The following is a 26,889-nucleotide window of genomic DNA, read 5'->3' on the forward strand; positions in this document are numbered from 1 at the left end:
TAAAAATTGTATTACCACCCTTTTTCAGTTGATTTTCGATAAAAAAATACATATAGCTATTTCTGTCAGTTTTCACCGAATGTGTGAATATTTAAAACATTTAAAGAAATCAGACATATATAATACTGTTCGTTTACTGGGATTTTTGGTAATTGTAAATTTTGACGGAAACCAAATTCTAAGCACAACGCATCATTATGGCATAATAAACTTTGTTTTAAAATCTTGTGATGAGCAATACGTATTTTATGATCTTTAAATTCTATATTCTCGGGACTGTGCCGATGTTTAATACGAAAATTGCACACATCAGTGCGAGGTTCTGAGAAACTAAAATTTAAATAATGGTCTATGTATTTAGAATAGGACGATTCGCAAATAGAAGGATTAGAATCACAAGTTGTTAAAAATAATATTCAAGAAACAATTTACATAACGTTCTGATCGTAAGCTCTTTGTTACCAAAATATAGTAATTTTGATTTTTTCAAAGCATACTGCGATGAACTGTGACTGCGAGAATTTTTCGTATAAATAAATAAATAAAAATTTATTTTTATACATTATTTATCAATAGAATAAATATTCATTTTCAACAGTCTTGTATGCCAGCTGCCAACCTAGCGATGGAAGATGTCAATCGAGAAATTAATTTACTGCCTGGTTTCACTTTGAGATTACATTCTAATGATAGTGAGGTATGTAAAGACGTGTATATATATAGGAAAATCCACAGAACTTTTAACTTATAAGATTAAGAATGTTTTAAAATAATTTGTAGGCACACTTATATGGATTTGTATACTTGTATTATGTAAATATACAATGATATTTTGATATCTTATATCAAAACATTGAAATTTTGTGAATGGGAAATTCCACGTCAACACGGACAGAGCTCCAAACAAAAATTGCTTTCATGGATTTAAACATTCTAGGGCTTAAAAGATTTCTACATTCGTGTACTTTAAGATTCCGATGGGCGCGTTTCGAAAATTTCTATTTTCGATGCCAATAGAACTGTCAAAAGTTAAAAAGTCTAAAAATCTCAAAATAATTTTTATGAATTAAAAACAAAAAACGAGGTAAATTATTCTGTAACTCATTCTTTAACAGTTTTTAGGGTCCCTGATTATAAATCTAAAGTTTTTTTTAAAAGAATTCAAAATAGTGGATCCAATATGGCAGACAAAATTAAAATTTGATCAGATTCTATTAAAACTTGTTACTCGGCGGTTTTTAGGGCCACAGATTACGAATTTGAAGTCACTTTTCAGATATTAAAAATGTCGGATTCAACATGGCAGACAAATTTTCTAATTTGATTAGATTTAATTAAAACTTGTTACTCGGGGGTTTTTAGGGTATCCGATTACGAATCTGAAGTCACTTTAAAGAAATTCTAGTTTCATACTGTTTTATAATGTAAACAATTTGTTATTATTACGCACAGTTTTTCTAAGGATATCAAATTGAGACAAAAAACGTATCAAAATTGTTTCGAAGCAACGTTTTGATACGATTTTTGTCTCAATTTGATATCCTCAGAAAAACTTTGCAAGCGTTAAAGGAATCGGATCAAATTTGAAATTTTTTCCGCCATATTGAATCCTACATTTTTAATTTCTAAGAAGTTACTTCAGACTCGTTTTCAGCGACCCTAAAAAACCCCCGAGTAACAAGTTTTAATCGAATCTAATCAAATTTGAATTTTGTCCGCCATTTTGGATTCTTTTAAAAAAAACTTTAGATTTATATTATTGGGGACCTTAAAAGAATAAGTTACAGAATAATTTACCTAGTCTTTTGCTTATAATTCAAAAAAGTATTTTAAGATTTTTGAACTTTTTGACAGCTCTATTGTCATCGAAAATGGAAATTGTCGAAAAACGCCCATTGGCATCTTAAAGTACACGAATGTGTTTAAATCTATGAAAGCAATTTTTGTTTGGAATTGTGTCCATGTTGACGTGGAAGGTTCTAAATGTATAACAATTTTGATGTTCACAAGTACAAAAAGTGGATTCAAACAACTAGCTTCAAATTTTAAGCATATTCTTAACTTAATAATATTGATTGTATTTAAAAGCCTTAAATGGCCTACTTATGTTTTAAAAATATATAATAGAATTTATCCATCACAGCAAAAATTGACTTATTTAAGGTAGTATTATAGTTTGTAAGCAGTAAAAAATGAGTTAAAACAACATTTTTTTCTCGGTAATAAATTTATTTAAAGTAATTTAACTTTTTGCATCATATTATTGACATTTTTGCCTGTCAAAAATAAAAAATTTGTGTTTTACTATGCTAGTTTCATCACTAGAGAGCGCCAAAATAGAGATAAAAAATGAACGATCAATCTGCGTACAAGCTACAGCTTCTCAGGAACATCCGATTTCCAGTCCATAAAGCAACCCATGTATTATCTCGAAAGCCTCTTCTTCTCCTACTTGGCAAACTTTTTTGCCAGGATTCGACCGCTGTTAATTGTCTTCAAGAAACGCTTTTCTGCTAGTTTTATCCGATGCTCGTCCTTATATTCAACGAATTCAACAGCTATGGGTCCAATGGAGATTCTCATCATCTCCATCATTTCTAATATCGGTTTCCTACCTTAATTTGTGTATAACTTTTTTATTTCTTCGAATTTCAATCTATAATTTGAGAATTATATTCTTCAGATAATTTAGAACATAAAAGTAAAAGGAAAAAAAATCAATTTTTTGATCGACAGGAACTATAATACTACCTTAAAGTTAAATTGAAAGATTTTTATTAAAATATTTGAACTGTTCTTATATAGAGATAAGATTAGGATCACATAGATTGAGTTTTCACGGGGCAGCTTGTGGCGTGATGTAAAGTAATCTTCTGACAAGAGTGGGGTCAGTGAGAGTGAGAGAAACAGTCTAACTCCCCACTCTAACTGTCAGGATTTATTTACGTCACGCCACACAGTGGGGCAAATAGCACTTTTCAGGGACAAAAATTTAACGCTCTTACAATTTTTAACGGATTTTTTTTTTTAAATAATCTTGAGTTTCCACAGAATACAATGCGTCTGCTAATAATTTATTTGAACTAATTGTTTATTTATTTATTTAACAACAATGTAGTCGAAATAGTACATATATTAAGCAACAAGAGGATGAAGGCAGCCATTTCTTTACGGTGATTTTTGTGACACGAGTGGAGGTCGAGGGCGCCATAGGCGCCCCGAGACCTTTATTCTCGTGTTACTTACGATATTTTTTATTCCTAATGCACAAAAGTGTCGATTTCAGATAGCAGACGACAGGGAGTAAAAGTCATTCACTTGTTCGACTTGCATGAAAACGGCCGCTATTTTCATACGGTCGAAGAAATAAATGACTTTCCTCCCTGTTGTCAGCTATCTAAAAGCGCCTTTTTTGTGCATGTGGGATAAAAAATTATTTTCTAACTTATTTGATAGACATTTTGTGTCCTAAACAAATTATATAAACAAATTATTAGTTTGAGAAATGACTGCACTAGATTTCGACGAAACTGATTACTTAAGGGTTTTTGAGGTCGCTGATCACGAATCTGAAGTTTGTTTTTCAAAATTAAAAATGGCGGATTCAATTTGGCAGACGACATTTTTAAAAAATGATTGAACTCACATGAAACATGTTACTCTGTGCGTTTTTAAGGTCGCTGATCATGAATCTGAAGTTTGTTTTCCAAATTCAAAATGGCGAATCCAATATGGCGGACGACATTTTAAAATAATGTTTGAAGTCACATGAAACTTGTTACTCGGGGGGTTTTCGTGGTTGCTGATTACGAATCTGTTATTTGTTTTTCAAAATTCAAAATGCCAGATCCAATATGGCAAACGACATTAATTATACATTGTGATTATTTCCCAGTAAAAAAAAGTATTTAGAATAGAGAAAAAGTATTGGTGGAGACGTTCGGTGAATGCGTTTTGGCGACAAAACCGTATTGGTGGGTTACGGTGAATACATTTTGCTTACTGTGAATACATTTTTTTAAACATTCGATTTAAAGATTCCTAAGAAAAGTTGAGAATATTTATAAAGAGCGTAAGTGACCTGAAGTATAAAAATGACGATTGCGAGAAGAAAATAAAAAAATTTTGAGAAAAAACGAAAAATTAAATGTGCCAAACCTACAACATTTAATTTTTCGTTTTTTTCTCAAAATTTCTTATTTCCTTCCCGCAATAGTCATTTTTATACTTCAAATCACTTACGATCTTTATAAATATTCTCAACTTTGCTTAGGATTCTTTAAATCAAAAGTTAAAAAAAATAGTATTCACGGTAAGCCAAATGTATTCACTGTAACCAACCAATACGGTTTTGTCGCGAAAACGCATTTACCGAACGTCTCCACCAATACTTTTTCTTTATTCTAAATACTTTTTTTTACTGGGTTCTTTTTTAAAAATTAAAACATGTTTTATAAAATATTTAATTCATAAAACCTTATTATGCAAAATTAAATAATTTAAAAATAATTCCTTTGATATATTGAAAACACGCTTTCAAATTTTTAAAATCCAATAGCCAATTTGTGATCAACAGCAAAAAAAACCCCTTTGTAACAACAAGTTTCGAATGAAGTGAATTGTTCATAAAAAATGTCGTTTTATATATTAGATCTAGCATTTTGAATTTTGAAAAATAAATAACACATTCGTAATCAGCAACCACGAAAACCTCCCGAGTAACAAGTTTCATGTGACTTCAATCATTTTTTAAAAATGTCGTCCGCCATATTGGATCCGCCATTTTGAATTTTAGAAACCAACAACGGATTCGTAATCAACAATTACTAAAACCCCCCGAGTAACATGTTTCATGTGAGTTCAATAATTTTTAAAAAATGTCGTCCGCCATATTGGATCCGCCATTTTGAATTTTGAAAAACAAACTTCAGATTCGTAATCAGCGACCTCAAAAACCCTTAAGTAATCAGTTTTATCGAAATCTAGGGCAGTCATTTCTCAAATTAATAATTTGTTTATATAATTTGTTTATAACAATATTAACATTTTTTATTACCATTCTCGTGAGTATAAACTGATTAATTATGTTTAACTATATCTCTGAATGTTAATTTTAAGTGAAATTCAAATTTAGGACATTAAATGTCTATCAAATAAGTTAGAAAATAATTTTTGTCTACATTGTTGTTAAATAAATAAATAAACAAACAATTAATTTAAATAAATTATTAGCAGACGCATTGTATTCTGTGGAAACTCAAGATTATTTTTAAAAAAACATTAACAAAATCCGTTAAAAATTGTAAGAGCGCCAGGTTTTTGTCCCTGAAAAGTGCTATTTGCCCCACTGTGCGCCACATAAGTAAGGGGCCTTCAACACTTTTGTTTGCGCAGATGCGAATGTATGCGCGTTGAGAATAAATGTATGCCTTCAGGTGTACATAACCTCATAAATGACTAACATATCAAAATATTAATTATTTATCACCTACTAGGGGAGAGTGGGACAAGACGGGGTAGCGGGTAAGACGGGGTACCGGCCTTATTTAACAAACGAATTAACCAATCGCGATTATATTTTACATAATACTGCACCGAGACGATAGTTTCTTGTTTACAAAACCTAAATGCCATGAGAACATATCTTTTATCTGTTTTACTAAAAAACAGTTTTTGACGATTTTTTTGTCATTTTTTCACTTTTTTTAGGATATCTTTTATCTGTTTTACTAAAATAACAGTTTTTGACGATTTTTTTGTCATTTTTTCACTTTTTTTAGGAGGTGTTTATTACTTAATAATAACAGTTAATGAACTGTATAAATTTATTTCTAACTGTCAAGGGTTACAGAAGAAGGGAAGCATATATGTTTTTTTTGTTGAATCGTAAATTGTAGTAATTAATCGTTTTATTCAATTTCGTAGGTGCGGGCAAGATGGGGTAGGGGAGAGTGGGGCAAGACGGTGTTCACAAATGAAGCAAAAAAAAGAGAAATAAGAGAAGTTAAGAAAACTACTAAAATCAAGACTGAATAAAATAAGAGTGACCAAAAAGAAAAAAGCTTGTCAGGTTAAATCAACAATTAGCGATGGTAAAGTGGAAAATACACCTTGTCTCTATTGTAATGGTTATTATTTAGACTCAAATGAAGGCTGGGCTGCTTTTTTTTCTGCGGCCAATGGGCTCATTGCAGTTATGCATGAAGATGAAGATGCAACCTTTACTTGTGAAATTTGTCGACAGAAATATGTTGCTTTCTTGAGTACCCCATCTTACCCCTACAGGTACCCCATCTTACCCGTCAGTGGGGCAAGATGGGGAGATTTGCAATTTTTTCAATATTATTAATTATAAGCTTTTATAAGTAACACATGGCCTTTGTACGCCTTTTTTACGAAATACTGATTCCCAAAGATGATAATTAAAAATAATAATAAAGTATATATTCGGTAATTTTCGTTTTTTAGCGCTTTAAACCTTAAGTACCCCGTCTTTCCCCACTCTCCCCTATATTAATACCTATTTAACTTATATTTACATCCCGGATTGTTCTTAATAAGTTCATAAGAAAGCGCCAAATCATATTTCTTAAAAAAAGTAATATCATTCAAAAAACTATTCATATCTTTATTTGTAATGATGGCACACTAATAGGACAATAAATTTTAGTAAAAACATATGCTTCTAAGCTATATTCCTTGGAGTTAAAGTGATATCTAACGGACTGTAGAAATAAAGTTGCTAAGAGTGTAGCATTATGTGACAATATCAAACGAGATTAAAGCATCTTCTGACTTTTAAATAGATAAAACTAATTAACATATAAATATTTTTTGAAATAATATACATAAATCTTACTTTGTATATAATTTACAGAATTCTAATGACAACTAAAGTTTCAATTTTAAAATAAAGCAAGCTTTTAAGATTTCTAATTCATAATCATCAAAGTAAAATGTTCTGTGGATTTGCCCATATGGGGCAAAGGGCTATAGCCTGATAAGTATGGATATATATTCATTTAATATAAATTTAAATAAATTTTAATTAAATACATATTCATGCAAATGAAAATTGTAGTAGAGTTTTAGTCGAAATATGTTGTTTCATACACTACCGCCCACGAGTATCAGGACGATTACAGACGACTCTATGAAAAAACATGCCATCACTTTTTCCATCATATCTCGGAAATAAAAGGAGGTACAAAAAAAACTTAAATACGGTTAGAAAGCTGAAAATTCTGCGTAAAATAAGCAGGCTTCTCACTCCTCTACTATTTACTACTTTTTCTACTTTTTTAATAAAAGGCTACTTTTTGGCTACTTTTTTAAGTAAAATGCTACTAAAAGCTACTTTTTCAAGAAATTATGAGTCGAAATTTTTTTTAATAAGTTTCTGAAAAATATTTTTCTGAAATATACATATTTTAATAACAGATTTACAGTTTTCCGTCGTTTAAAGCTCAGTGCACAATACATTCGGGAATATCGTTCACGAAAGTGAAACATGAAATAGAAAAAAATTCAAATAATTATATACCTATCTATCTTTTTGTTTCATGCTTTGCGTATTTCGAAAATATCTATTCTGTGTTAGCCTTATAGAAATTATTTCCCCATTGGTCATTCTGTTGTATCATTATTACCAACCAATCAGAAACCGTTGATTTTTTGTTGAAGTTAGAAGCTTCCCACCCTTGGATTTTTTGGTTATGTTTTTAAATGTCCATCGTAAAAACGAAACATACAATATACACAGCATTATTAACACCATTCTTTTCAATTATTAATTGTGTTAAAAAGTTATAAAGTGAATATCGATTTATTTCTTGATTGATATTTTTCTCCCTCTTTAATTTAATCATTATAAGGTAAGTTACGAGTAGACGCAACCTTATTTTTCAATATAAGTTTTAATCATAAAAAACCATTTTAAGCATTTCTATGTCACATTGTTTTTATTTTATCACATATATTATTAGTAGGTATGTTTTCGTTCTTTAATTAATTTGTTTAAAACAATAAATTTTTAAAGTGTAAGTTGTGATAAAGTATAGTCAATTATGAATTGATTATGCTATTCTTTGATTATGTAAAAAAATGTTTGTTTTCGGAAAAGTTGTTATAAAACTAAAAAACATTAAATATTTTTTTAATTAAGTACTAAATTAAACTTATTTATAAAAACGATTATATTTCTGTTTTTTAGATCATCAGAAAATATAAGAGGAATTGGATATTCAACATATCTTAAAAAGATGTGAAAAAAATCTTAAATATGATCGGAATCTCAGTTTTAAATAACATATTGTGATTAAATGTTTTGTTGAAAAATTGGCTGTGTTTTGAAAAATAATTTAAAACTAAATTTCGATTAATTTTGTATACATAATGGGTGGCTATAATTTCCAAACAAATTGGTTGAAACGTATTGACAATTTAGGCTACGAAATCGGACTAAGTGCAATGAAAAAGAAAATAATGTATTTTGCACAATCTGCAGGAAAAGTTTTTCTTATGCAAATAAGGGTATCCAAGATATCCTTCAGCATTCTGGAACTGCAATTCATACAAAGAACGCTTCAGACAAATTTCATAATAACCAATTAAAGTTTCAAACACCTGCTTTGCCTAGGAATGGAGAATCTTTGGAAAATCCACTTTCATTACAAGTTGTGCGTGATACATCATTGAGAGCTGAAATCATTTGGGTAATTAAGAATGTACATTGCAATATGTCTGCAAATTCTTGCGATGATTTGGAGCAAACTTTTCAATTAATGTTTCCTGATTCACAAATAGCGAAAAAATTCTCACTTGGCCCTACAAAATTTAAATATCTACTTACCGAAGCGTTGGCATTGTATTATGAAAAGAATTTAATTGAAGATGTAAAAAAGCGACGGGTTCGTTTTATCATATGATGAGACAACCAATTCCGAGGGCAAAAAAGAGCTGCAGATTCGTTTGCGTTATTTTTCACACCAGAATTGCAAAGTAATTGATACCAATTGAAAAATTATTAATGTTGGGTTCGGATGGCCCTAATATTTTCTGAAATTCTTACCGATAAAGTCAGGTGTTAAGTCGACTTTATTTTCAAGTGTCAGATACACTTCTATTTGTAATTAATTAAAACAGAATGATATGCAAATGCAGTTAAAGTTTGTCGCAGGTAGTGCCGAGTTGTTTGAGAATTTTTCGCAATTGTTTCAAAAAGAGGAACCTCATATTCATATTCTCTTTGAAAGTATTGAAATGTTAAAAATTAAACTATTTACAAAATATTATTCTAGACGATGATGTAAGGAAACATTTGGAAAAACTTAGTCAAAAAGAGAGTCTAATTTTGCCTGTCGCTGTTTACAGCCTATTAGAATTCAAAACAAACATAGTCATAGAGATATTTGTAAAATCGCAGAGCAACTTTCTCTTCCAGATGTTTCTTCAATGCGATTGTCCGACGAATGGAATCTTTTGAAATTAGAGAAACTATCAGAATTTAAAAAATCAGAAAGAATCGATCACTATTGGCAAGCAAATATTTTTGACAAAACAAGCTTTAATAATGATATTAAATATCCGTTAGTTACTAAAGTTGTTAAAGCTTGCTTGTCTTTGTCTCACGGAAACTCAGATGTGGAAAGAGGATTCTCCAAATCGAAGCTGACTTTAACTAAGGATAAGACTAATATGTCTAAAACGAACTTTAAATGCTCGATTATTAACTCATGATTCCACAAAAAAGTTTAAAGGTAGACTTCACTTACTTCCAATAACAAATAATTTATTAACTATGGCTCGAAGAGCGCGTCAATCTTATATGGAGTTTTTAGATAATGAAAAGAAAAAAAAGAAACATTGAATCTGAAAAGGAAAAAAAGCAGAGGATCGAACAGGAAAAAAAAATCTGAAAAATGTAAAACAACTAAATAAAAATGTGAAAAAACTTGAATTGAATTTGAAAGACTTAAAAAAACAAACTAATTTGACGAAAAAATCTGCGGATTCTTTAATGATAAAAGCAAAAACTCAATTGGATGAAGCATTGAAAAAAAACGATCTTCAAGCAGCTCATATTGCGAGTGGAATGATGGTAGCAGCAGAAAGTCTAAGAAAAAAAGAGAGAACTAAAGAGGACGAAATTTTAAAACTAAACACAGAAATTGAACGAAAAAAGAACGAAGCTCTTAATAAATTATTACAAAAAAAAGTTAAAAAATAAGCCGGTTCAAGAAGAAGAGCAAAATAGAATCCATTCAAAAAGTAAAATATTAAAAAAGAGGTTCAAAAATCTACCAAAAAAGAAACGTCTAAAATCAAGAGTAAAAGTTCATCCACCATTCTTTTAAATGAAATTCGAGTCGAAGCTGTCAACGTAAATAAGGAAATTAGTATAAGTTCAATAAGAAATTCTGTAAAAAAATCAAATTCGCATTTAAAATCTTCTTCTACAGAGACTTCTACAGAATCGAATCGCAAAAGAAAAACAAATTCAATTAATAACATTCCTGCAAAAAAACAAAGAAAGTCTACAATGGCAAAATGCGATTTTGTTCAAAAAAACTCTACGATTATTAATTATGAGAAAATTCCAATGGAAAACTTATTATAAATGTTGTTAAAAATATACTTTAAAAAATTGTTGAAGTTAAAAATTTAAGATCATTACAAGACCAAAATATTGCTAATGTTTAAAAATATGTAAAAAGCTGAAAGGTTTAAAGTATTTATTAAAACTGTAAACTTGTACGAGAACTGTTTGTAAGATAGCCACAAATTTTTTAATATTAGAAATAGTTTTTTTAATGAAAAATATATTGTAGCTATAGAAAACTTAAGTTAAAGTAGCTAGTTATGTATGGGAGTCATAAATATTACTTTATTGGATACTTTTGTTATAAATGTTCTAACTATACATAAAATATGAATCGATAATAAAAAAATTCTCAAAACCTGAAGACTAATTCGAAACCAAAATATAAGTGTCCAAAATATTTAAATGGAAAATATAAGTTTTTAATTATTAGTAAATTATTTAATTTTACTAAGTTAAAATCAAGTTGTGACTATGTAAATAGTTAAACTATTTAATATGTTAATTATAGGTGAATATAAACATTAATATAAAACCAAAATATTGTGTAAAAGTTTGTAATATGTTGAAGTAAAACCAAAATATTATTGTTGAAAAAGATAATTATGTAAAACAGAAAAAAGGTTGTAGTTAATATATAATTATAAAAATAATAACAATAATACGTTTTATAACAAAAAAAATGATTGCATTATCTAATAATATTGACGTGAAACTTAAAGTTTGACTATTTTACTAAATTAAATGTAAAGTGATATCTGTTTTCTTATTAAAATATAAGATATTAGTACAAAAAAACTGATTTTTCACACTATTTACTTTACTACTTTTTCCTACTATTTTAATCTTTTAAATGCTACTTTTTCCTACTATTTCAACCTCTAAAGCTACTTTTTCCTACTATTTTTGAAGTCAGAAAAGAGTGAGAAGCCTGAATATGCCGTCTTTGAAGTCACTTTGTTATGTATTTTTTGAGTTGTAGAGTGCGAAAGAATTTTAAACAATTATCAAATTTTCTCATTTTTGTCTCTTGAATTCAACATTTTCAAAAATCTACAAAAATTTAGTTAAATTTTTTTTAAAAACACAGAAACCCTCGTTAGAATTCCAGCATTAAAATAAGCCTTAGAAAATTAAAAAATGTTAATCCGTAATCGATTTATCATTAAAAATGTGAAGCCGTGTTGTGACCGATTGTGACATCAAAGACGGCTTATTTTACTATTTGTATCTCCTTTCATTTTCGAGATATGATTAAAAAAGTGATGACATGTTTTTTCATAGAGTCGCGTGTTATCGCGCTGATACTTGTGGACGGTAGTGTATAAAGTAATAAACATTTAATTTTTAAATTTTAGTGTGAGCCGGGACTTGGAGCCTCTGTCATGTACAATCTTCTTTATAACAAGCCACAAAAGTTAATGTTGTTAGCAGGTTGTAGTACAGTTTGTACAACTGTTGCAGAAGCTGCGAAAATGTGGAATTTAGTTGTTGTAAGTATTAATTAAACCAATTTTGCAGTGCCATGTGCGCATTTTCTTTTTCTCTTTTCTTCCTAATTTTTAGAAACAGAAAAATAATATTATATTTTATATTACATCAAACCCCTTTAGAGTCCTGTTCTTCTCCAGAAGTCCAGTGTCTCTTCTATCGTTATGTTGATCACCTGCTTAATGTCAATAATTGCTTGACCCCAGCTAGAAAGCCTGATCCTAGTTAACGCTGGGTATTCAGATAATATGAGTCGAAGTTTCGTTACTCGCCTCACACAATCTGCACATAGGCGAAACTTGTCTACCTTTTTTATGCTGATGGTAATTCAATAGTCCATGACCTGTAAGCAGGCGAACTACGGTTCTAACTCTCATCTTATCGAGTTTTAGGAGATCGCTCACTAGCCTCTTGTTAAGAACTAGCCCCAACAAAGTCTTCGCTTGCCTTCCCACCCCAATGCTCACCCAATAAATTTCATGATCCTTTTAACCCCATCTTTCTATAGCTCTATTAACCAAGCACGGCATTAATGCCACTGCTGGTTCATGACCGATAACTATAACACATCTAGTACGCTACGGCATTCCCAGACGAGTTTTGATTCTATTGTGAGATTTTTCAGAGCCCTAATGCCACCTGACTATCTACACAAATACTAATCCTCTTGCCATTTGTTCCTTTTAAAATGGACATTTGGGAACACATACCTTAAAATCGCACAGACCTCGGCCTGACAGACCGTGGCATATTATCCTAGTGACATTTTATGCAGCCAGTTTTTCGATAGATTCCGAAGCCTGCACCGCAGTCCACTTTGGAGCCGTCTGTATACCAGACTTCGTCCCTAAGTGGAAAACCCTTCTTCTAGTCAGTTCTGGAATGTATAATGAACTTAAAGCGGGTTTTAATTTCACCCTCTTGATAATTCTATCTTGCACCATACTTAATTCTGGGATTGATAGAATTGAGGTTAGAAGCTTGGTGTGTTCACCGAAAAAATTCCACCTTTCCTGCACGGTTAGGTGCTTCGGTTAGTACGAATTCCAACGCAGCTGTTGGCGTGGTCCTTATAGCCCCCGTAATGCCCCTGAAAACCATTACTTCGATGGGTGTTACGAAAAAAACACTATTCACCTTCGTGAACAAGAATAACACAATTTAGCTTTGGGTCGAAAAAAATACTATTAACTTTTTGGGGACGAAAAAAAATACTTCTGACCTATGTGGAAGAATAAAAACTCTCCTATCTTCTTCGGGAAGAAAAAAAACAGTTCTGACTTCTTTGGGTCGAACAAAAACGCTTTTGACTTCTACTGGGCGAATAAAAACACTATTGGTTTTTTTAAAGCGAAGAAAAACGTAGTTGACTTCTCGTGGGCGAAAATAAACTCTCTTACTAATTAATATATGTTAATATATATATATATATATATATATATATGTGTATGTTTTTGTTCATAAACGATTTCACGATTGTTACTATTTTCACGTATTACTATGACAACGAACTGTTATATTAATCAAAACAAGCATTTTTTGTTATTTTGGAAAAAACGAAAATTTTCGAAAAATATAATTATAATGGGCTTAGGGGGTTAAGTGTGCAAAAACTGCCCCCGCATCTATTTTTCTCAAATTTGGCCCATATATTACTATTCATATGACTATAACTTTCTGCAATTTTGAATTCAAAATTCGCTTTTTTGGGGAAGTTATGGAGGGGGAAAGCAAAATCAAAAAACTTATTTTTCTTGAAAACTACTAAACCGATTTTAATGAAATTTTAAGAGGTATACGGTAATGCACATATACATAATGGGCAATTTCATGTGATAGGGTATAGCCAAATAAGTATGGAAAAAGTGACCCGAATATATTTTTCCCATTCATTCCTACCCACTTAAAAATAACAAAAAAAAATCGAAAAACACATTTTTCTCAAAAACTACTGTATGCATTTTAATCAGCTTTGGATATGTTGAAAAGACAATTAAAGAGATTCCAAAAAAAATTTCAAATTATTTTTTCAAAAAATTCCAAAAATTTTTTTTTTGAAAATTTCAAATTAAAATTTTTTTGAAATTTTCAAAAAAAAATTTGTTTAAATCTATTAAAGTGAAATTTTCATGTATTTTCTCATTTCATTCTCTTATGTCATCTACTTAATAAAAAAATTTTGCTTGACATGATTTCAGGGTGTGTAACGGTAAATAACTCAAAAACCATACCCAGTACATTTTTATGTTGTATGTAAATGGTTAATTTTAAAAAACCTGTCAAATATTTTTGCAACTTATTACTAGTGGGTTATTGAGGTTGCTAAATACAAATCTAATGTTACTATAAAAAATATTTTTAGACAAACAAAAAAATTTGGAAAATTTTAAAATCAAATTTTAGGATTTTTTGAGTTTTTTTCACCGTGTCGCACTCTAAAATCATCTAGGCAATTATTCTTTGATAAGTAAGACTGTTAAAAAAGTTAAATAAAAAAGTGTTATGTACCGCTTCAACGATCAAAAAAGAAAAAAATTTTAAATGCCAAAATAAAAATTTTTGGATTTTTCTTTGGAAATATTTTTTTTTAATATCGATTTCAGACTTGTATTTAGAAAACCCCTAAGTATTAATTTGGGATTAAACAAATAATTAATTAATTAACCATTTACATACAACATAAAAATGTACCGGGTATGGTTTTTGAGTTATTTACCGTGACACACCCTGAAATCATGTCAAGCAAAATTGTTTTATTAAGTAGATGACATAAGAGAATGAAATGAGAAAATACATAAAAATTTCACTTTAATAGATTTAAACAAATTTTTTTCTGAAAATTTCAAAAAAAATTTAATTTGAAATTTTCAAAAAAAAAATTTTTGGAATTTTTTGAAAAAATAATTTGAAATTTTTTTTGGAATCTCTTTAATTGTCTTTTCAATATATCCAAAGCTGATTAAAATGCCTACAGTAGTTTTTGAGCAAAATGCGTTTTTCGATTTTTTCCTCTCCATAAGTTCCAAAAAACTCAAAATTTTGAGTTAAAAATTTCAAAAAGTTATTTTTAAGTGGGTAGGAATGAATGGAAAAAATATATTCGGGTCACTTTTTCCATACTTATTTGGCTATACCCTATCACATGAAATTGCCCATTATGTATATGTGCATTACCGTATACGTGACAAATAGCATGACCATGGTTTTTGACATTTTACTCAAAAACTATATTTTTAAAAAATTTGGAAAAAATATATGTTAAAGGGGACATTATAAGGTACTTTTTACTGGTCACTTCAAAAAATAACCCTAAAAAAATTTTTGAAAATTTCAAAAAAATTTTTGAAAATTTCAAAAATTTTTTTTGAAAATTTTTTTTTCTAAAATCGTCTTATCTATATCTACAACCTCTTAAAATTTCATTAAAATCGGTTTAGTAGTTTTCGAGAAAAATAAGTTTTTTGATTTTGCTTTCCCCCTCCATAACTCCCCCAAAAAAGCGAATTTTGAGTTCAAAATTGCAGAAAGTTATAGTCATATGGATAGTAATATATGGGCCAAATTTGAGAAAAATAGATGCGGGGGCAGTTTTTGCACACTTAACCCCCTAAGCCCTTTCAAAAAATATAGAAACGGAAGAAATCGAACAAAGTGATACTTCTGCAGACGGTATTTTGTGCACCAAATAGCTTTTTTTATTTAAAGATTTATTTAAATTCAGAATTAAAAGAATAAAGAAACTCAACTTTTGATATAGGGAAGAGTAGGCTACATTGAACCAGCGTCAACAGTTAACCACTTCAATTTTCTGAGAAATGACTGAGTGCAATTTTTTCTTATTCAATATATAAGTTAGTATTACCGAAACAGACTATGTCCAAAAATTTACGGCAAGTAGGTTAATTGTTTGCAAAGAAAAACTAAAAAAACTGTTTTTCACGTACAAAACAAAAAATTTGGTGGAATTATAATGACGTTCTTTTTTTGAAATAGGAAGTTTTAAAAATTAGTAAACTTTTGATTTATTTTGCTTAGGGTCTCAACTTCAATATTCCGATGTGATACAGAATTTTAAGTCTTACATTAATTTATTATAAACAATTTTTGTTGTGAATGTCATGTGATAACAGTGAGTGCGGCATCATTGAAACACACCTTCTGAAGGTTTCCTATAAATTTGGCAATGAAAAAATTTTTTTTGTCTTAGTTATAGTCATTGAAAGTCGTGCACACAATAACTCCCCGGATGGGGCTATTTTGTGCATCGAACTTTGTTTTTATATAATGTTGCGTAAACATTTTTTTTAATCGTTTCTGCTTCATGAAATCTTTTGTGTATATATTTGAGAGTAAATTAAAAAAAGAATGACCTAGTAAAATTTTTTTTGTAGATATATTATACAAAAAATGTAAAATAAATCACTAAAATTTTGCTAAAATCTGGATTTACTAAAAATTAACAATCTTTCTTTAAATTGTATATTACGCAGATAGTAAAAAATATATTTTTTTTAAATATATATTTCATAATAATATACTAATATAATTATAAAATGATTGTTTAAACACTTATAAATAACTTTGAAACATCATTTCAATAGGAGCTTTTTTAATGGTTTTGAATGATATTTTTAAAAAACTTGAAATAAATATTTTTAAGGTTAAATAGATAACAATTTAATATCTAATATGCTTTTCAAGTTATTTTAAGAGAAACGAGAAAATAGTTTTAAAACTAATTTGAAAAACTTATAAATATTAATTAATGTTCATTTTTTGAGGTTACGTTGTGCACCGGTTGAGCTTTTAATCGTTTTAATGATTTTAATTAACGTATTTACAGTTTTTTGACAGAAAAGTAAGACAAAAATGTATAAAAATGATAAACAGAATCTTCTTTACTTATTAAATAAAACATTTATGAAAAATATTTGATTTTTTTAAGTGCACAAAATAGCCCCATGGAATCCTGGTTTTTCAGTTTTTCCACTTTTCTCTTAAAATAATGAATAAAAAGTTAGCGCATTACGTATACGACAACAAATATCTAACTCAGTTTATGAGACACATTAAAACTCTAGAAGATCTGGTATAATTTTTCCGAACTTTCAAAATTTTTTAAACAAATTTTCCGTTTTTAGGAATTTTTTTCTCTTAATTGACAAAGAATTAAATAATAACATTTAGTGCTCTCTATTGTCATGTAATCAAACTTTCATTTTACACAATAGCAAATTAAAATAATTCATTTTAATAATTTTTTTCATTAAAAAATTCGCGTGCACAAAATAGCCCCCGGATGCACAAAAATAGCCCCAGTTGACGGTAATAATTTACAAAGAAATTTATAATAATTTTTTTAAATCAATGTGTTATTTAAATTAAATATAATTTATTTCAGTTTAATAAAAAAACATTTGTCTCAAAGTCTACTAACCTATTAATTTTTTTTGAAAATAAGAAAAACAATACTAAATATACAAAATTTGATTTAGTGAATACACAATTTTTATTTGAGCCAAATATTTATTTACCTTTGACACAAATATATTTTTACTTCAAACTTAAATATAATAATTGTAATTGTAGAATTATTAAAATTTCCTTAAACTTTAATATTGAAGATTCCGTCGAAAACTTTTGTGTCAGTGATTCTATTTCATTTAAAGATTTCTCTTCTATAGAAACAAACAGTAATTCTTTTCGAAATGAAGAAGAAAACACTGAATCCATCAATCCGACTGATTCTAACGACATTGAGACACAACTAAGGCAATTAAAACGCAAAGATCAAGAAAGAAAACCCTCACAGCACCGGGATATTCAGGATATCCCAGAGACGTCCTGGGGATATCGATTTGTTTTCGGAAGTTTGGATATCTCTGGGATATCCTAGGGACGTCCATGGATATCCAGAGGATAATCCAGGGATATCCAAACTTCCGAAAACAAATCGATATCCCCAGGACGTCTCTGGGATATCCTGAATATCCCGGTGCTGTGAGGGAATGTACGAAAACGAATACCAAATCCTGAATCTTGGAAGGACAACAAAGCTAAGAAAACTCACACTAATGGTACGTAAGGAATCGAAAGAAAAATACTGTCATTGAAGCTAGAGAAATAAAAGAAGGATGTAACAACATGAAATGTTGGAGGAAATGTCATAGTAAGCTCTCAACTGATGAACGAAAAAATGCTTTTGATATGTTCTGGAAGGCATAAAGTCACTCTAAACAATGGAAAATTTTAAATAACTGGGTGGAAGTAAAAGAATTAGATGATAGTGATTCACCAGACTACGGAAAAGTTGACGCTCTAAATACAATGAGGAATTATAAGCTCCCAAAAAAATGTCACTGAATTTGTTACCGTATATCGCAAAATGTTCTTGGATACACTGAGTACGTTAAACTTTTTAATATAAATTTTCCCCCTTTTTCATAATTTTAATTCATTTTTCAGTACTTATTCAGGGTTGCCACAAAAAATTAACTTTGTTTTTCCCTTACCTTTTCCTGATTTCCAGACAGAATTTTGACCTTTTCCCTGACACTAAAGAATATTCTAAGTCACTCTAAAAATGATTAGAAGCTCAAGAAAATGTTCGAATATTTGCGAATTTCTTTAATTATTGTAAAATTGTTCAAAGACAATTATTGTTTTATTTATCATTATTATTTTTCATTAGGAACTAAAATTCTTCAAAACATTCAAATTCAAACCTTCTTGAAATTAAACAACTTATAAAAATATTAGTTAGATGAAATTTTATTTGTGGATTCTTAATATATTAATTTAAATAATTTGTAGGCCAGTTTTTCCACAATTGTTTGTTTATTAACTTATGTTATTAAAACAACGTTTCGGTAGTAACCACTACCCTTATCAAGTTTAAATTAAAAGCAATAAAGCATTGTCAAGAAAATAATTAAGTTTTTGTAAAATAAAGTATTTTAAATATTATATCATTTTCGTTCAATTAATAAAGGGTAGTGGTTACTACCGAAACGTTGTTTTAATAACATAAGTTAATAAACAAACAATTGTGGAAAAACTGGCCTACAAATTATTTAAATTATTATAAAAATATTATTATAAACATGAAGAAGTCAATCACTCCATGTCTTCGACTGGGAGTAATCGATTTTTAAATAATTTTTTATTAGAAAATTCAACGAGAATTTAATCATTGATTTTATAGGGAGAATTTTGTTATTTAACAAGATAATTGAATTCTTATGCAGAATTACTTTGAAAATTTTTTAAAATAATTGATTTCCTGAGACGATTTAAAAGATATTTATGAAAAACTGGAATAATTGCAACGAATTTTATTATTTTATTGGATTATTAAATGTTTCTTAAATTTGAATTTTCTCGTTGAGTTCCAATAAAATTTTTAAGAATAACTGCATTTTTCGAGAAATTTATTAAAAATATTTAAAATTCTGTCACTTGCGAAAAAGTTAAATTTTATTAAATTTTTTTTTTAATAATTGAATTCTTGTGAAGAATTTTATAAAAAAATCTTTTTTAATAATTGAATTTCAGTGAAAATTTTTTATTTATAGCAATAATTAAAATTTTGCAAAAAAATTTATTTAAATTTTTTGAAAATAATTGAATTTTTGGAGAAAAATTTTGCTATTTACAAAGACAATTAAATTAATGACGAAATATTCGTTAAAATGTTTTAAAAAAATTGAATTTCTTCAAAGAATTGTATTAATTTTGAAAATAATTGAATTCTTGTGATGGATGTTGTTATTTATAAAAGTAATTGAATTTTGCAAAGAATTTTTTTTTAAATTCCTAAAAATCCAGAATTTTTTTATGAATTTCAAAAATTTAATTTTTTCCAGTACTTTAAATAAAAATCCCTGACTTTTCCCTGACTTCGCTTACCAATTCTACTTTCCCTGAATTCCCTGTTTTTCCTGACCTGTGGCAACCCTGTTATTAATAAACTTTCCCATTTTTAAAAATAACTTTTTTCAGACATTTCAGAACAATGGGTAAGAACAGCTCTAAAGAAGAAAAATATATCGAATGCTACTGGTCTCATAGAATCAGATCAAAGGGGAAAACATCTCTCCGCCGCTGGTTGTCCACTGCCGAACATCATTGATGTCTTAGATGTACTGGGAGAAGCGGGTCCACTGCCAAACATCATTGATTTCTTTGATGTGCTGAGAGAAGTGGTCCCGCTGCCAGACGGAAAAATCTCACCATCGGTCCCAAGACTGATGCTCAAGTGCGCGCGGATTGTGGGGGCGCACAATTTCTTGCAGTGCCACAGGTGATCGTGGAAAGATTGGATCCACAGAACATCGTGGAAGGAGGAAGAATAAGAAACGGAAGCGCGTCGAGCCTTCTGAGTGTGTCAATCTGCAGTAGCGGAAAGACCGTACATAGCGCTATCGACTCAGAAGTAGACGACGAGGCGATAGAAGAGACTCGCAAGATATGCTCGCGGCTCAGAAAGGAAGAGGCGACTTGCCTCGACAAAATGGAGTTGGAGGTCGCAATGATAATAAAATCTTGCGACATTCAGAAGAACGTCAACAGGACGGTAAAAGATGGACTCAGAGCCATCGAAGTCCTGTCGAAAGAGGCAAAAGTAAAGCATGTCGCAGCCGATGAGTCGGACTTCGATTTAGCATGCGTTCTCAGCAGTGCGGAGTGTAACCGCAAGGACCGTAAGGATAAGAGAGAGCGTTCCTATAAGCGTAATCTCAAAAGCGTCCTAAGAGATGCTCAAAAACGGTAGCGAGAGGGTGACAGTCCAGGGGAGACTTGAACCCAAACCGATAAGAGGAAAAAGGAGGAAGCTCCTCCAATGGAAACGGAAGTACCAGATCCAAAGATTCCTCAAATGGAAAGAATGGGGTCAAAAAGATCCGCAGTTGGACACGTAAAAATTGGTTTTATGTGTTGCCCAATTAAAAAAAGAGTAATGGTCGTCCGGTGTCATCGATGCTTGGGATACGGTCATATTGGAGCGAAATGCCAGAAGGTGGACAGATCGGCTGCGTGCTTTAAGTGCGGTGAAGCTGGTCACAGGTTCTGTAACTGTAAGAAGAGCCCAAGTTGCTTTTTATGCAAGGAAAAGTTTGGCAATAAGGTGTCAACCACCCATATTGCAGGCAGCGGAGGACACGGACTCTTCAGGGCGGCCCTTGAGGAGGCAAAGAAGACTCTCGCAAGAACTAAAAGCAAATAAAAAGTATTAAAAAGAAGGGAGTCGAGAACTTCGTAACCTCGGTTATGTCGAGGAAGGATCTCGACGGCCGCCAAAAAGCGTGATTTAAACAGCTTTTAATTTGTTTGTTTTTTATTAATTTATTTTGTGATTTATTTGCCCTTATACATTTTTTAATTTGTGTTGTGTTTTTTATTCGTCTTTATACAGTTTTATTTTTTTAACATTATATACGTGTTTACTTTTTTTTTCTTTTCTTTTTTATATCCGTTTACAATTTTATCTTTTGACTTTTTACACTTCTTAAAAAATTTTTTTTTTTTATTATTGTTGTGCTCTGAATTCCGCTTGGACTTTGTAATAGTTTTAATTATTTTTTTTGAACTACGGACGCAGGAGGATCGCAGAGAAAGGGAGAAGGTTGCATTAGCGACAGAGTTGGAGCGCCACCCTCGAAGGCTAAAGTCTTACGACAGTTCCGAGGGAGGGTAAAGGGTTCCAGAAGAAGGGTTACGGGTTTTAGTGGGTCGGGTTGGTAGTAGGTCGCCAGTTTATTAAATTTATTATAACATTTATTTATTTATCTTTTTTTAATATTTTCTTTTGTTTCATTGTACCAACCCCACATAACCTTGGAGTGCCGAATCCAAGGTATCTGTAGGCAGATTTCTTAAAAGTCCCTAAGCAAAAAAAAGGGGAAAACATCTTAATCGACCTTCAAAATATACATAAAGATGATGTTATCTTGCTCATTAAAAGTCACATTGAACGATTTCCAACTATCGAATCGCATTACTGTCGCGAAAGTACTAATAAAAAATACCTAGAAGAAGGGCTTTCCATAGCTAAAATGCATAAATTGCTTATTAAAGAGCTTGAAGAAAATAATATAGCCACTCATATTTCAGTAGATATTTACCGCAAAGCATTTAATACTGAGTATAATTACAGCTTTTTTAGACCAAAAAAGGATAGGTCAGATTATCAATTACTATTTTCGAGGCACATGTATTTTTAATAATTATTTCAATATTAATATTGGAGCAATTGTTGAAAATACAAAATTATTTTCAGGTGTGAACAATGTGAGAGGTACTTAAACTTTTCTGCAGCTGAAAGAATAGGAATTCAAGATCAGCAGAATATTCACCTAAATAATAAAAAATTGGCTAGACAACTTATGAGTGCGGCTAAAAAAACATCCAAAACAGATAAAACTGTGTGCACTATCAATTTTGATATGCAAAAAATTTTAACAACACCTGGAGCAGAAATGGGACCACTTTATTACATGTCAATGTTAAATGTTTGGAATTTTTCACTATTCGATTTGGAGAGTAACGAAGGTGTCTGTTGTCTTTAGGATGAGACCATAGGAAAACGAGAATCGAATAAAATCGCATCTTTTTTGATGGCTGATTTAATAGCAAAAATTAAAGCATCGCCAAATCTTCGCTTCAAAAAACGATTCAAATGTTAAACGATAATTGCAGTGGCGAAAATAAAAATAAATGTGTCTTTAGTATGCTTATTAAGATATCACTCCAATACAATGTCAAAATTTGTCACAGGTATACAAATAATAGATTTTTAAATTTAAATTTTTAATATATAAATATTTTATTGATATTAATAGCATTTATTAATTATTTTTATAAATATATGTATTGGTCATATTGGACACAAAAAACCAAATTAGGTTAATATTTTAAAACTGATTTTTCTTTAATCTTTAGCATGTACTTCTTTTAATAATATATATTTTTAATTAAATAATTATCCAGTGAGAAGGAATGAAATTTTAAATATAAAATTTATGCTTGTAGATTTTTAGAAACAGGACACACCCAATGCCCATGTGACTCAATACATGCACGAATAGAAAAACACGTAAAAAATAAATCTGTTTACACTAAAGAAGAGTGGGGAAAATTAATTACCGAAGCGAGAGAAAAACAACCTTATATTGTAAAATAAATTGAACAAAGTGAAATTATGGTTTTTACAGAGATGTCAAATTTGTTTAATTGGAAAAAATTTGACACATCAAACATTCGTGAATTTACCGTAGATCCGTCAGATGAAAAATTAATTTTTGTGAAATATGATTTCAATGACAATCCAAAGCCAATGAAGATATCGCAAAACAATATAACACGAGATGTAATAAAAAGTATTTCTCTTCATCCAGCTTACACCGAAAAAATACAGCTAACTCATAAAAAGAAAGAAGATCTTCAAACGATGTTGAAGAAAGGTTACATACCAACAGAATTTAGACATTTTTACGAAGAAATAGTAAAATAAGTTTTCTAATTGTTAAAGTTTTTTACATTACTGTGATAATGAATTAATTATGACTTCGATTAAATCAAATAATATTGAATGAATTATTAGCGTTTAAAAAATTCTTTTCAAAATGCAAAATGTTAAAGAATTATATTATATGTATTATATTTTAAGAGTCGCTGCTTTTTGCATTAAAAAATGAAGAATGTTATTATTCGCAAGAAAGAAGTAATCAGTGTTTCTTCATTTTAATTTTAGAAATATCAAATTTGTTATTTTTTCAATTTTTTGGTAATACAAAAAAAACCTTGTCATTTATTTTAAAAAGTTTGTAAAAATACAAACATTTAATACATTTTGAAAAAAAATTTTAATAAAAAATAAAATTTCTATTCTATTATTTTCTGTATTATTTTTTTATTTTGTGTTATTCATTTTATAGGATATTAACACTTATTATTTATTTTATTTAAAAATCTTTTCATTTTTAAAAAGAGGGTGAGAAAATAATAATTAAATAAAAAAATTCGTTAAATTAATATTTTTAATAATATTTATAATTTATATTTAAAATATTATATTTAAAAAATATTATTTTCAAATTTCTCACTGCATGTAAATACTAAAAAATAAAAATAAATAAAATACTATCACTTAAATAAATTATATGATGTATGAAAAAGTTATGATAATTATCCCGACGATGTTTTTAAAAATGTCAGTTTTTGCAGCGACTTTCTTATGAATGTTTCAGGTTCTGTTCAAATCATTTTGAAGTGTTAGTTTTCGTTCTGATCAATTGAAGAGTGATACTATTCTTCTTGATCATTTTAACAATGTTAATTTTCGCTCCCACCTTCCCAAGAGTTTTAGTTTTCGCCCTTATCAATTTTAGAGTGATACTATTCTTCCCGATAATTTTAACAATTTTAATTTTCGCCCCCACCTTCCCAAAAGTATTAGTTTTTGCCCTGATCATTTCAAGAAAATTATTTTTCGTACTGAGGTGATAGAAGTATTAGCCTTCCAATAAACAAAAAATGATAATGTTTTTATTCGTAACACGCGTCGACTTAGAGTTGGTCCAGTTTCTCTTTAACCGTTACCAGTTGAGTCCTAGACCACCAGACATCCAACGCGTGAAGAAACCTGGGTTTTAAAATCATCTGAAAGATCCAGTTAACCATATTAAGCCTCCGTCCTCACGATGACCCTATCGCCATTCTACAAGGCCAAAAAAGCAGTACAGAACCTTCTATACTGATATTCGAAATGTTCTTTCCAACGCAGCTTTTTATCCAGGATTACTCCCAGGTACTTAGCTGATTCGGAAAAAGAAATTTCTTTCCATAAAATATCGGTTTCTTTAAACTCGGTTCCTTATATTTCCTTGTGAAAACTACTATATTCGTTTTCTCTGAGTTTATAGAAAGTCCAGTTCTGCACCAATCCTTGACAATCTTAAGTGCACCTTCCGTAAACTCTAAGAGGGTCTAAATTGAGTGCCCTTTTATAATTATAAGGAAATCATCTGCATATATTAGCGTATAATATCCCTGGCTATTGAGGTTTTTGACAACTCATCTGCCACTAAGCACCACAATAAAGGAGAGACAACTCCTTTTTGTAAGCACCCTTTTAAGGCAAGGCCTTTTATCCTAGCCTCACCATACTCTGCTTCTAGGGCCCTTTCGCGAAGCATACTGTCGATCCACTTAATTAGCTGCTCGGGCACATCTCGCTTTCTGGCTGCCCTACAGATGACTTTGATAGGGGTGTTAGGAAAGGCACCTTCAATATCAAAAAAGGTACCAACTGCATAGCCACCACTGCTAATTTGTCCCTCTATTCTACCTACTGCAGAATAGAGGGCTGTTTCTACTGGCAAACCTGCTCTATAATCATGTTACCCCTGGTGTAGAGAATAATCCCTAAGAAGTTCCTGTCTGATAAAATTATCCACCAGTTTCTATAACGGCTTTAATATAAAAGGAGTTAGACTTCTTCACTCCGTGTAGGAAGATAAACATTATCAACTTTAATTGTGAAAACTTTTGCTACGATTTTTATATTTTACAAAGCCTCCTTATAAAAATGCTGCTTTGCCGACAATCTTAACAGCTAATTGTTCAAAGATATTAGAATATTTTTATAAATTGCGAAATATAAGTAAGCGTTGAACATAAAATCTTACATATTTGTATTTTGCCGTACAAAATAAAAAAGACTATAACTGTCATTTGTTTTCAGGTTGATGTTAGCTTGTTTGTCTACGGGAGTATCGATCGCACTGTTCGGTAAAATATTTAATTGTTTTTGGACAAAAAATGACAGCTCTAATGTCAAAATTTTTAAATAACAATTGCATTAGTTTCTTAACTCAGTCTGTGTAAGGTTTTATGAATTGCACAGTAAAAAGTAAATCTTTTTTTAAAAACTATCTGGAATTAATTAAGTCTTGAAAGTAATGACATTCTAAATTTAAACTCTTCGCTTTGCGTGTAAATAAAGATAGGCAATGTGATTTTACAGTTCTACTTTTTTATATTGAGTGTACATTTGCTGATTTGGCACATAATTGCCTTAAATTCAGCATATTCTTAGATGATAATTAGTATGCTTTTCTCTTTAAATTCATTAAAAAAATATGATTTGAAATTAAACAAAGGCTGTCTTAACCCTTAAAGCTCACACTTACGAATCCATCCTCAAACCGCACCCTGGAAGTGCGACACCCGGGAACTTTAAAGTGTGTTCTCCAAGCTGGAATAGGATATTATCTTTTAGAAAAATTAATCTGATGTAGCTCAGTACATCTATTTTGAAGAAAAATAGGTTTAATAATGATTTATTTAATCTTGATAATTAAAAAAAAGTTTTTTAAAACTACTTAAATTACCTTAAACCGTAAACTGAGTGTCCGACACCCATGAATTTTTCGCCGTTCAACTTCATAAAGTTATCAAATACACAAAGACACTTAGGAGATTAATGATACTCACGGAACATAAAGTTAAGGCGTACTTGCGTTTGCGAAGGCAAAAAATAGGCCCCACTTTAATGATTTTTTTTAGTAATTTTATTTAAAATATTAAAACAGATTTTTTTACCTTAAAGTACATTCTAAAAACTACAAAAAGAAAAAATTGTTTCGTTTATAACAGTTATTTACGATTAGTAGAGGCCCCAAAAATGACGATCTTAAATTTGTAAGAGTTTGCGGTGCCCCACATAGAGCTGCTCCTGACAGTCTAAAATCAAAAAAACAAAATTTATTCTTTAGTATACATCAATATCTAGTGGA

The 26,889-nt window shown here is 29.8% G+C and overlaps 1 protein-coding gene across 7 annotated transcripts in view; it reads left to right on the forward strand.

The window, feature by feature from the left end:
• Positions 1 to 26,889, forward strand: part of LOC122504124 (gamma-aminobutyric acid type B receptor subunit 1) — a 483,822-nt gene that overhangs the window by 110,393 nt on the left and 346,540 nt on the right. For 6 of the 7 annotated variants that reach the window (XR_006301807.1, XM_043615051.1, XM_043615049.1 and 3 more), the window contains 2 exons: positions 599 to 697; positions 11,959 to 12,093. Coding sequence is in view for 6 of the 7 variants with exons in the window: in XM_043615049.1 (XP_043470984.1) it covers positions 599 to 697; positions 11,959 to 12,093 (234 nt within the window). In the remaining variant the exon portion in view is untranslated. The remainder of the gene's footprint in view (positions 1 to 598; positions 698 to 11,958; positions 12,094 to 26,889) is intronic. The other variant, XM_043615050.1, reaches the window with a different exon arrangement.

Source organism: Leptopilina heterotoma, unplaced genomic scaffold (assembly GCF_015476425.1).
Source record: "Leptopilina heterotoma isolate Lh14 unplaced genomic scaffold, ASM1547642v1 Lhet_279, whole genome shotgun sequence".
Taxonomy (NCBI): Eukaryota; Metazoa; Arthropoda; class Insecta; order Hymenoptera; family Figitidae; genus Leptopilina; species Leptopilina heterotoma.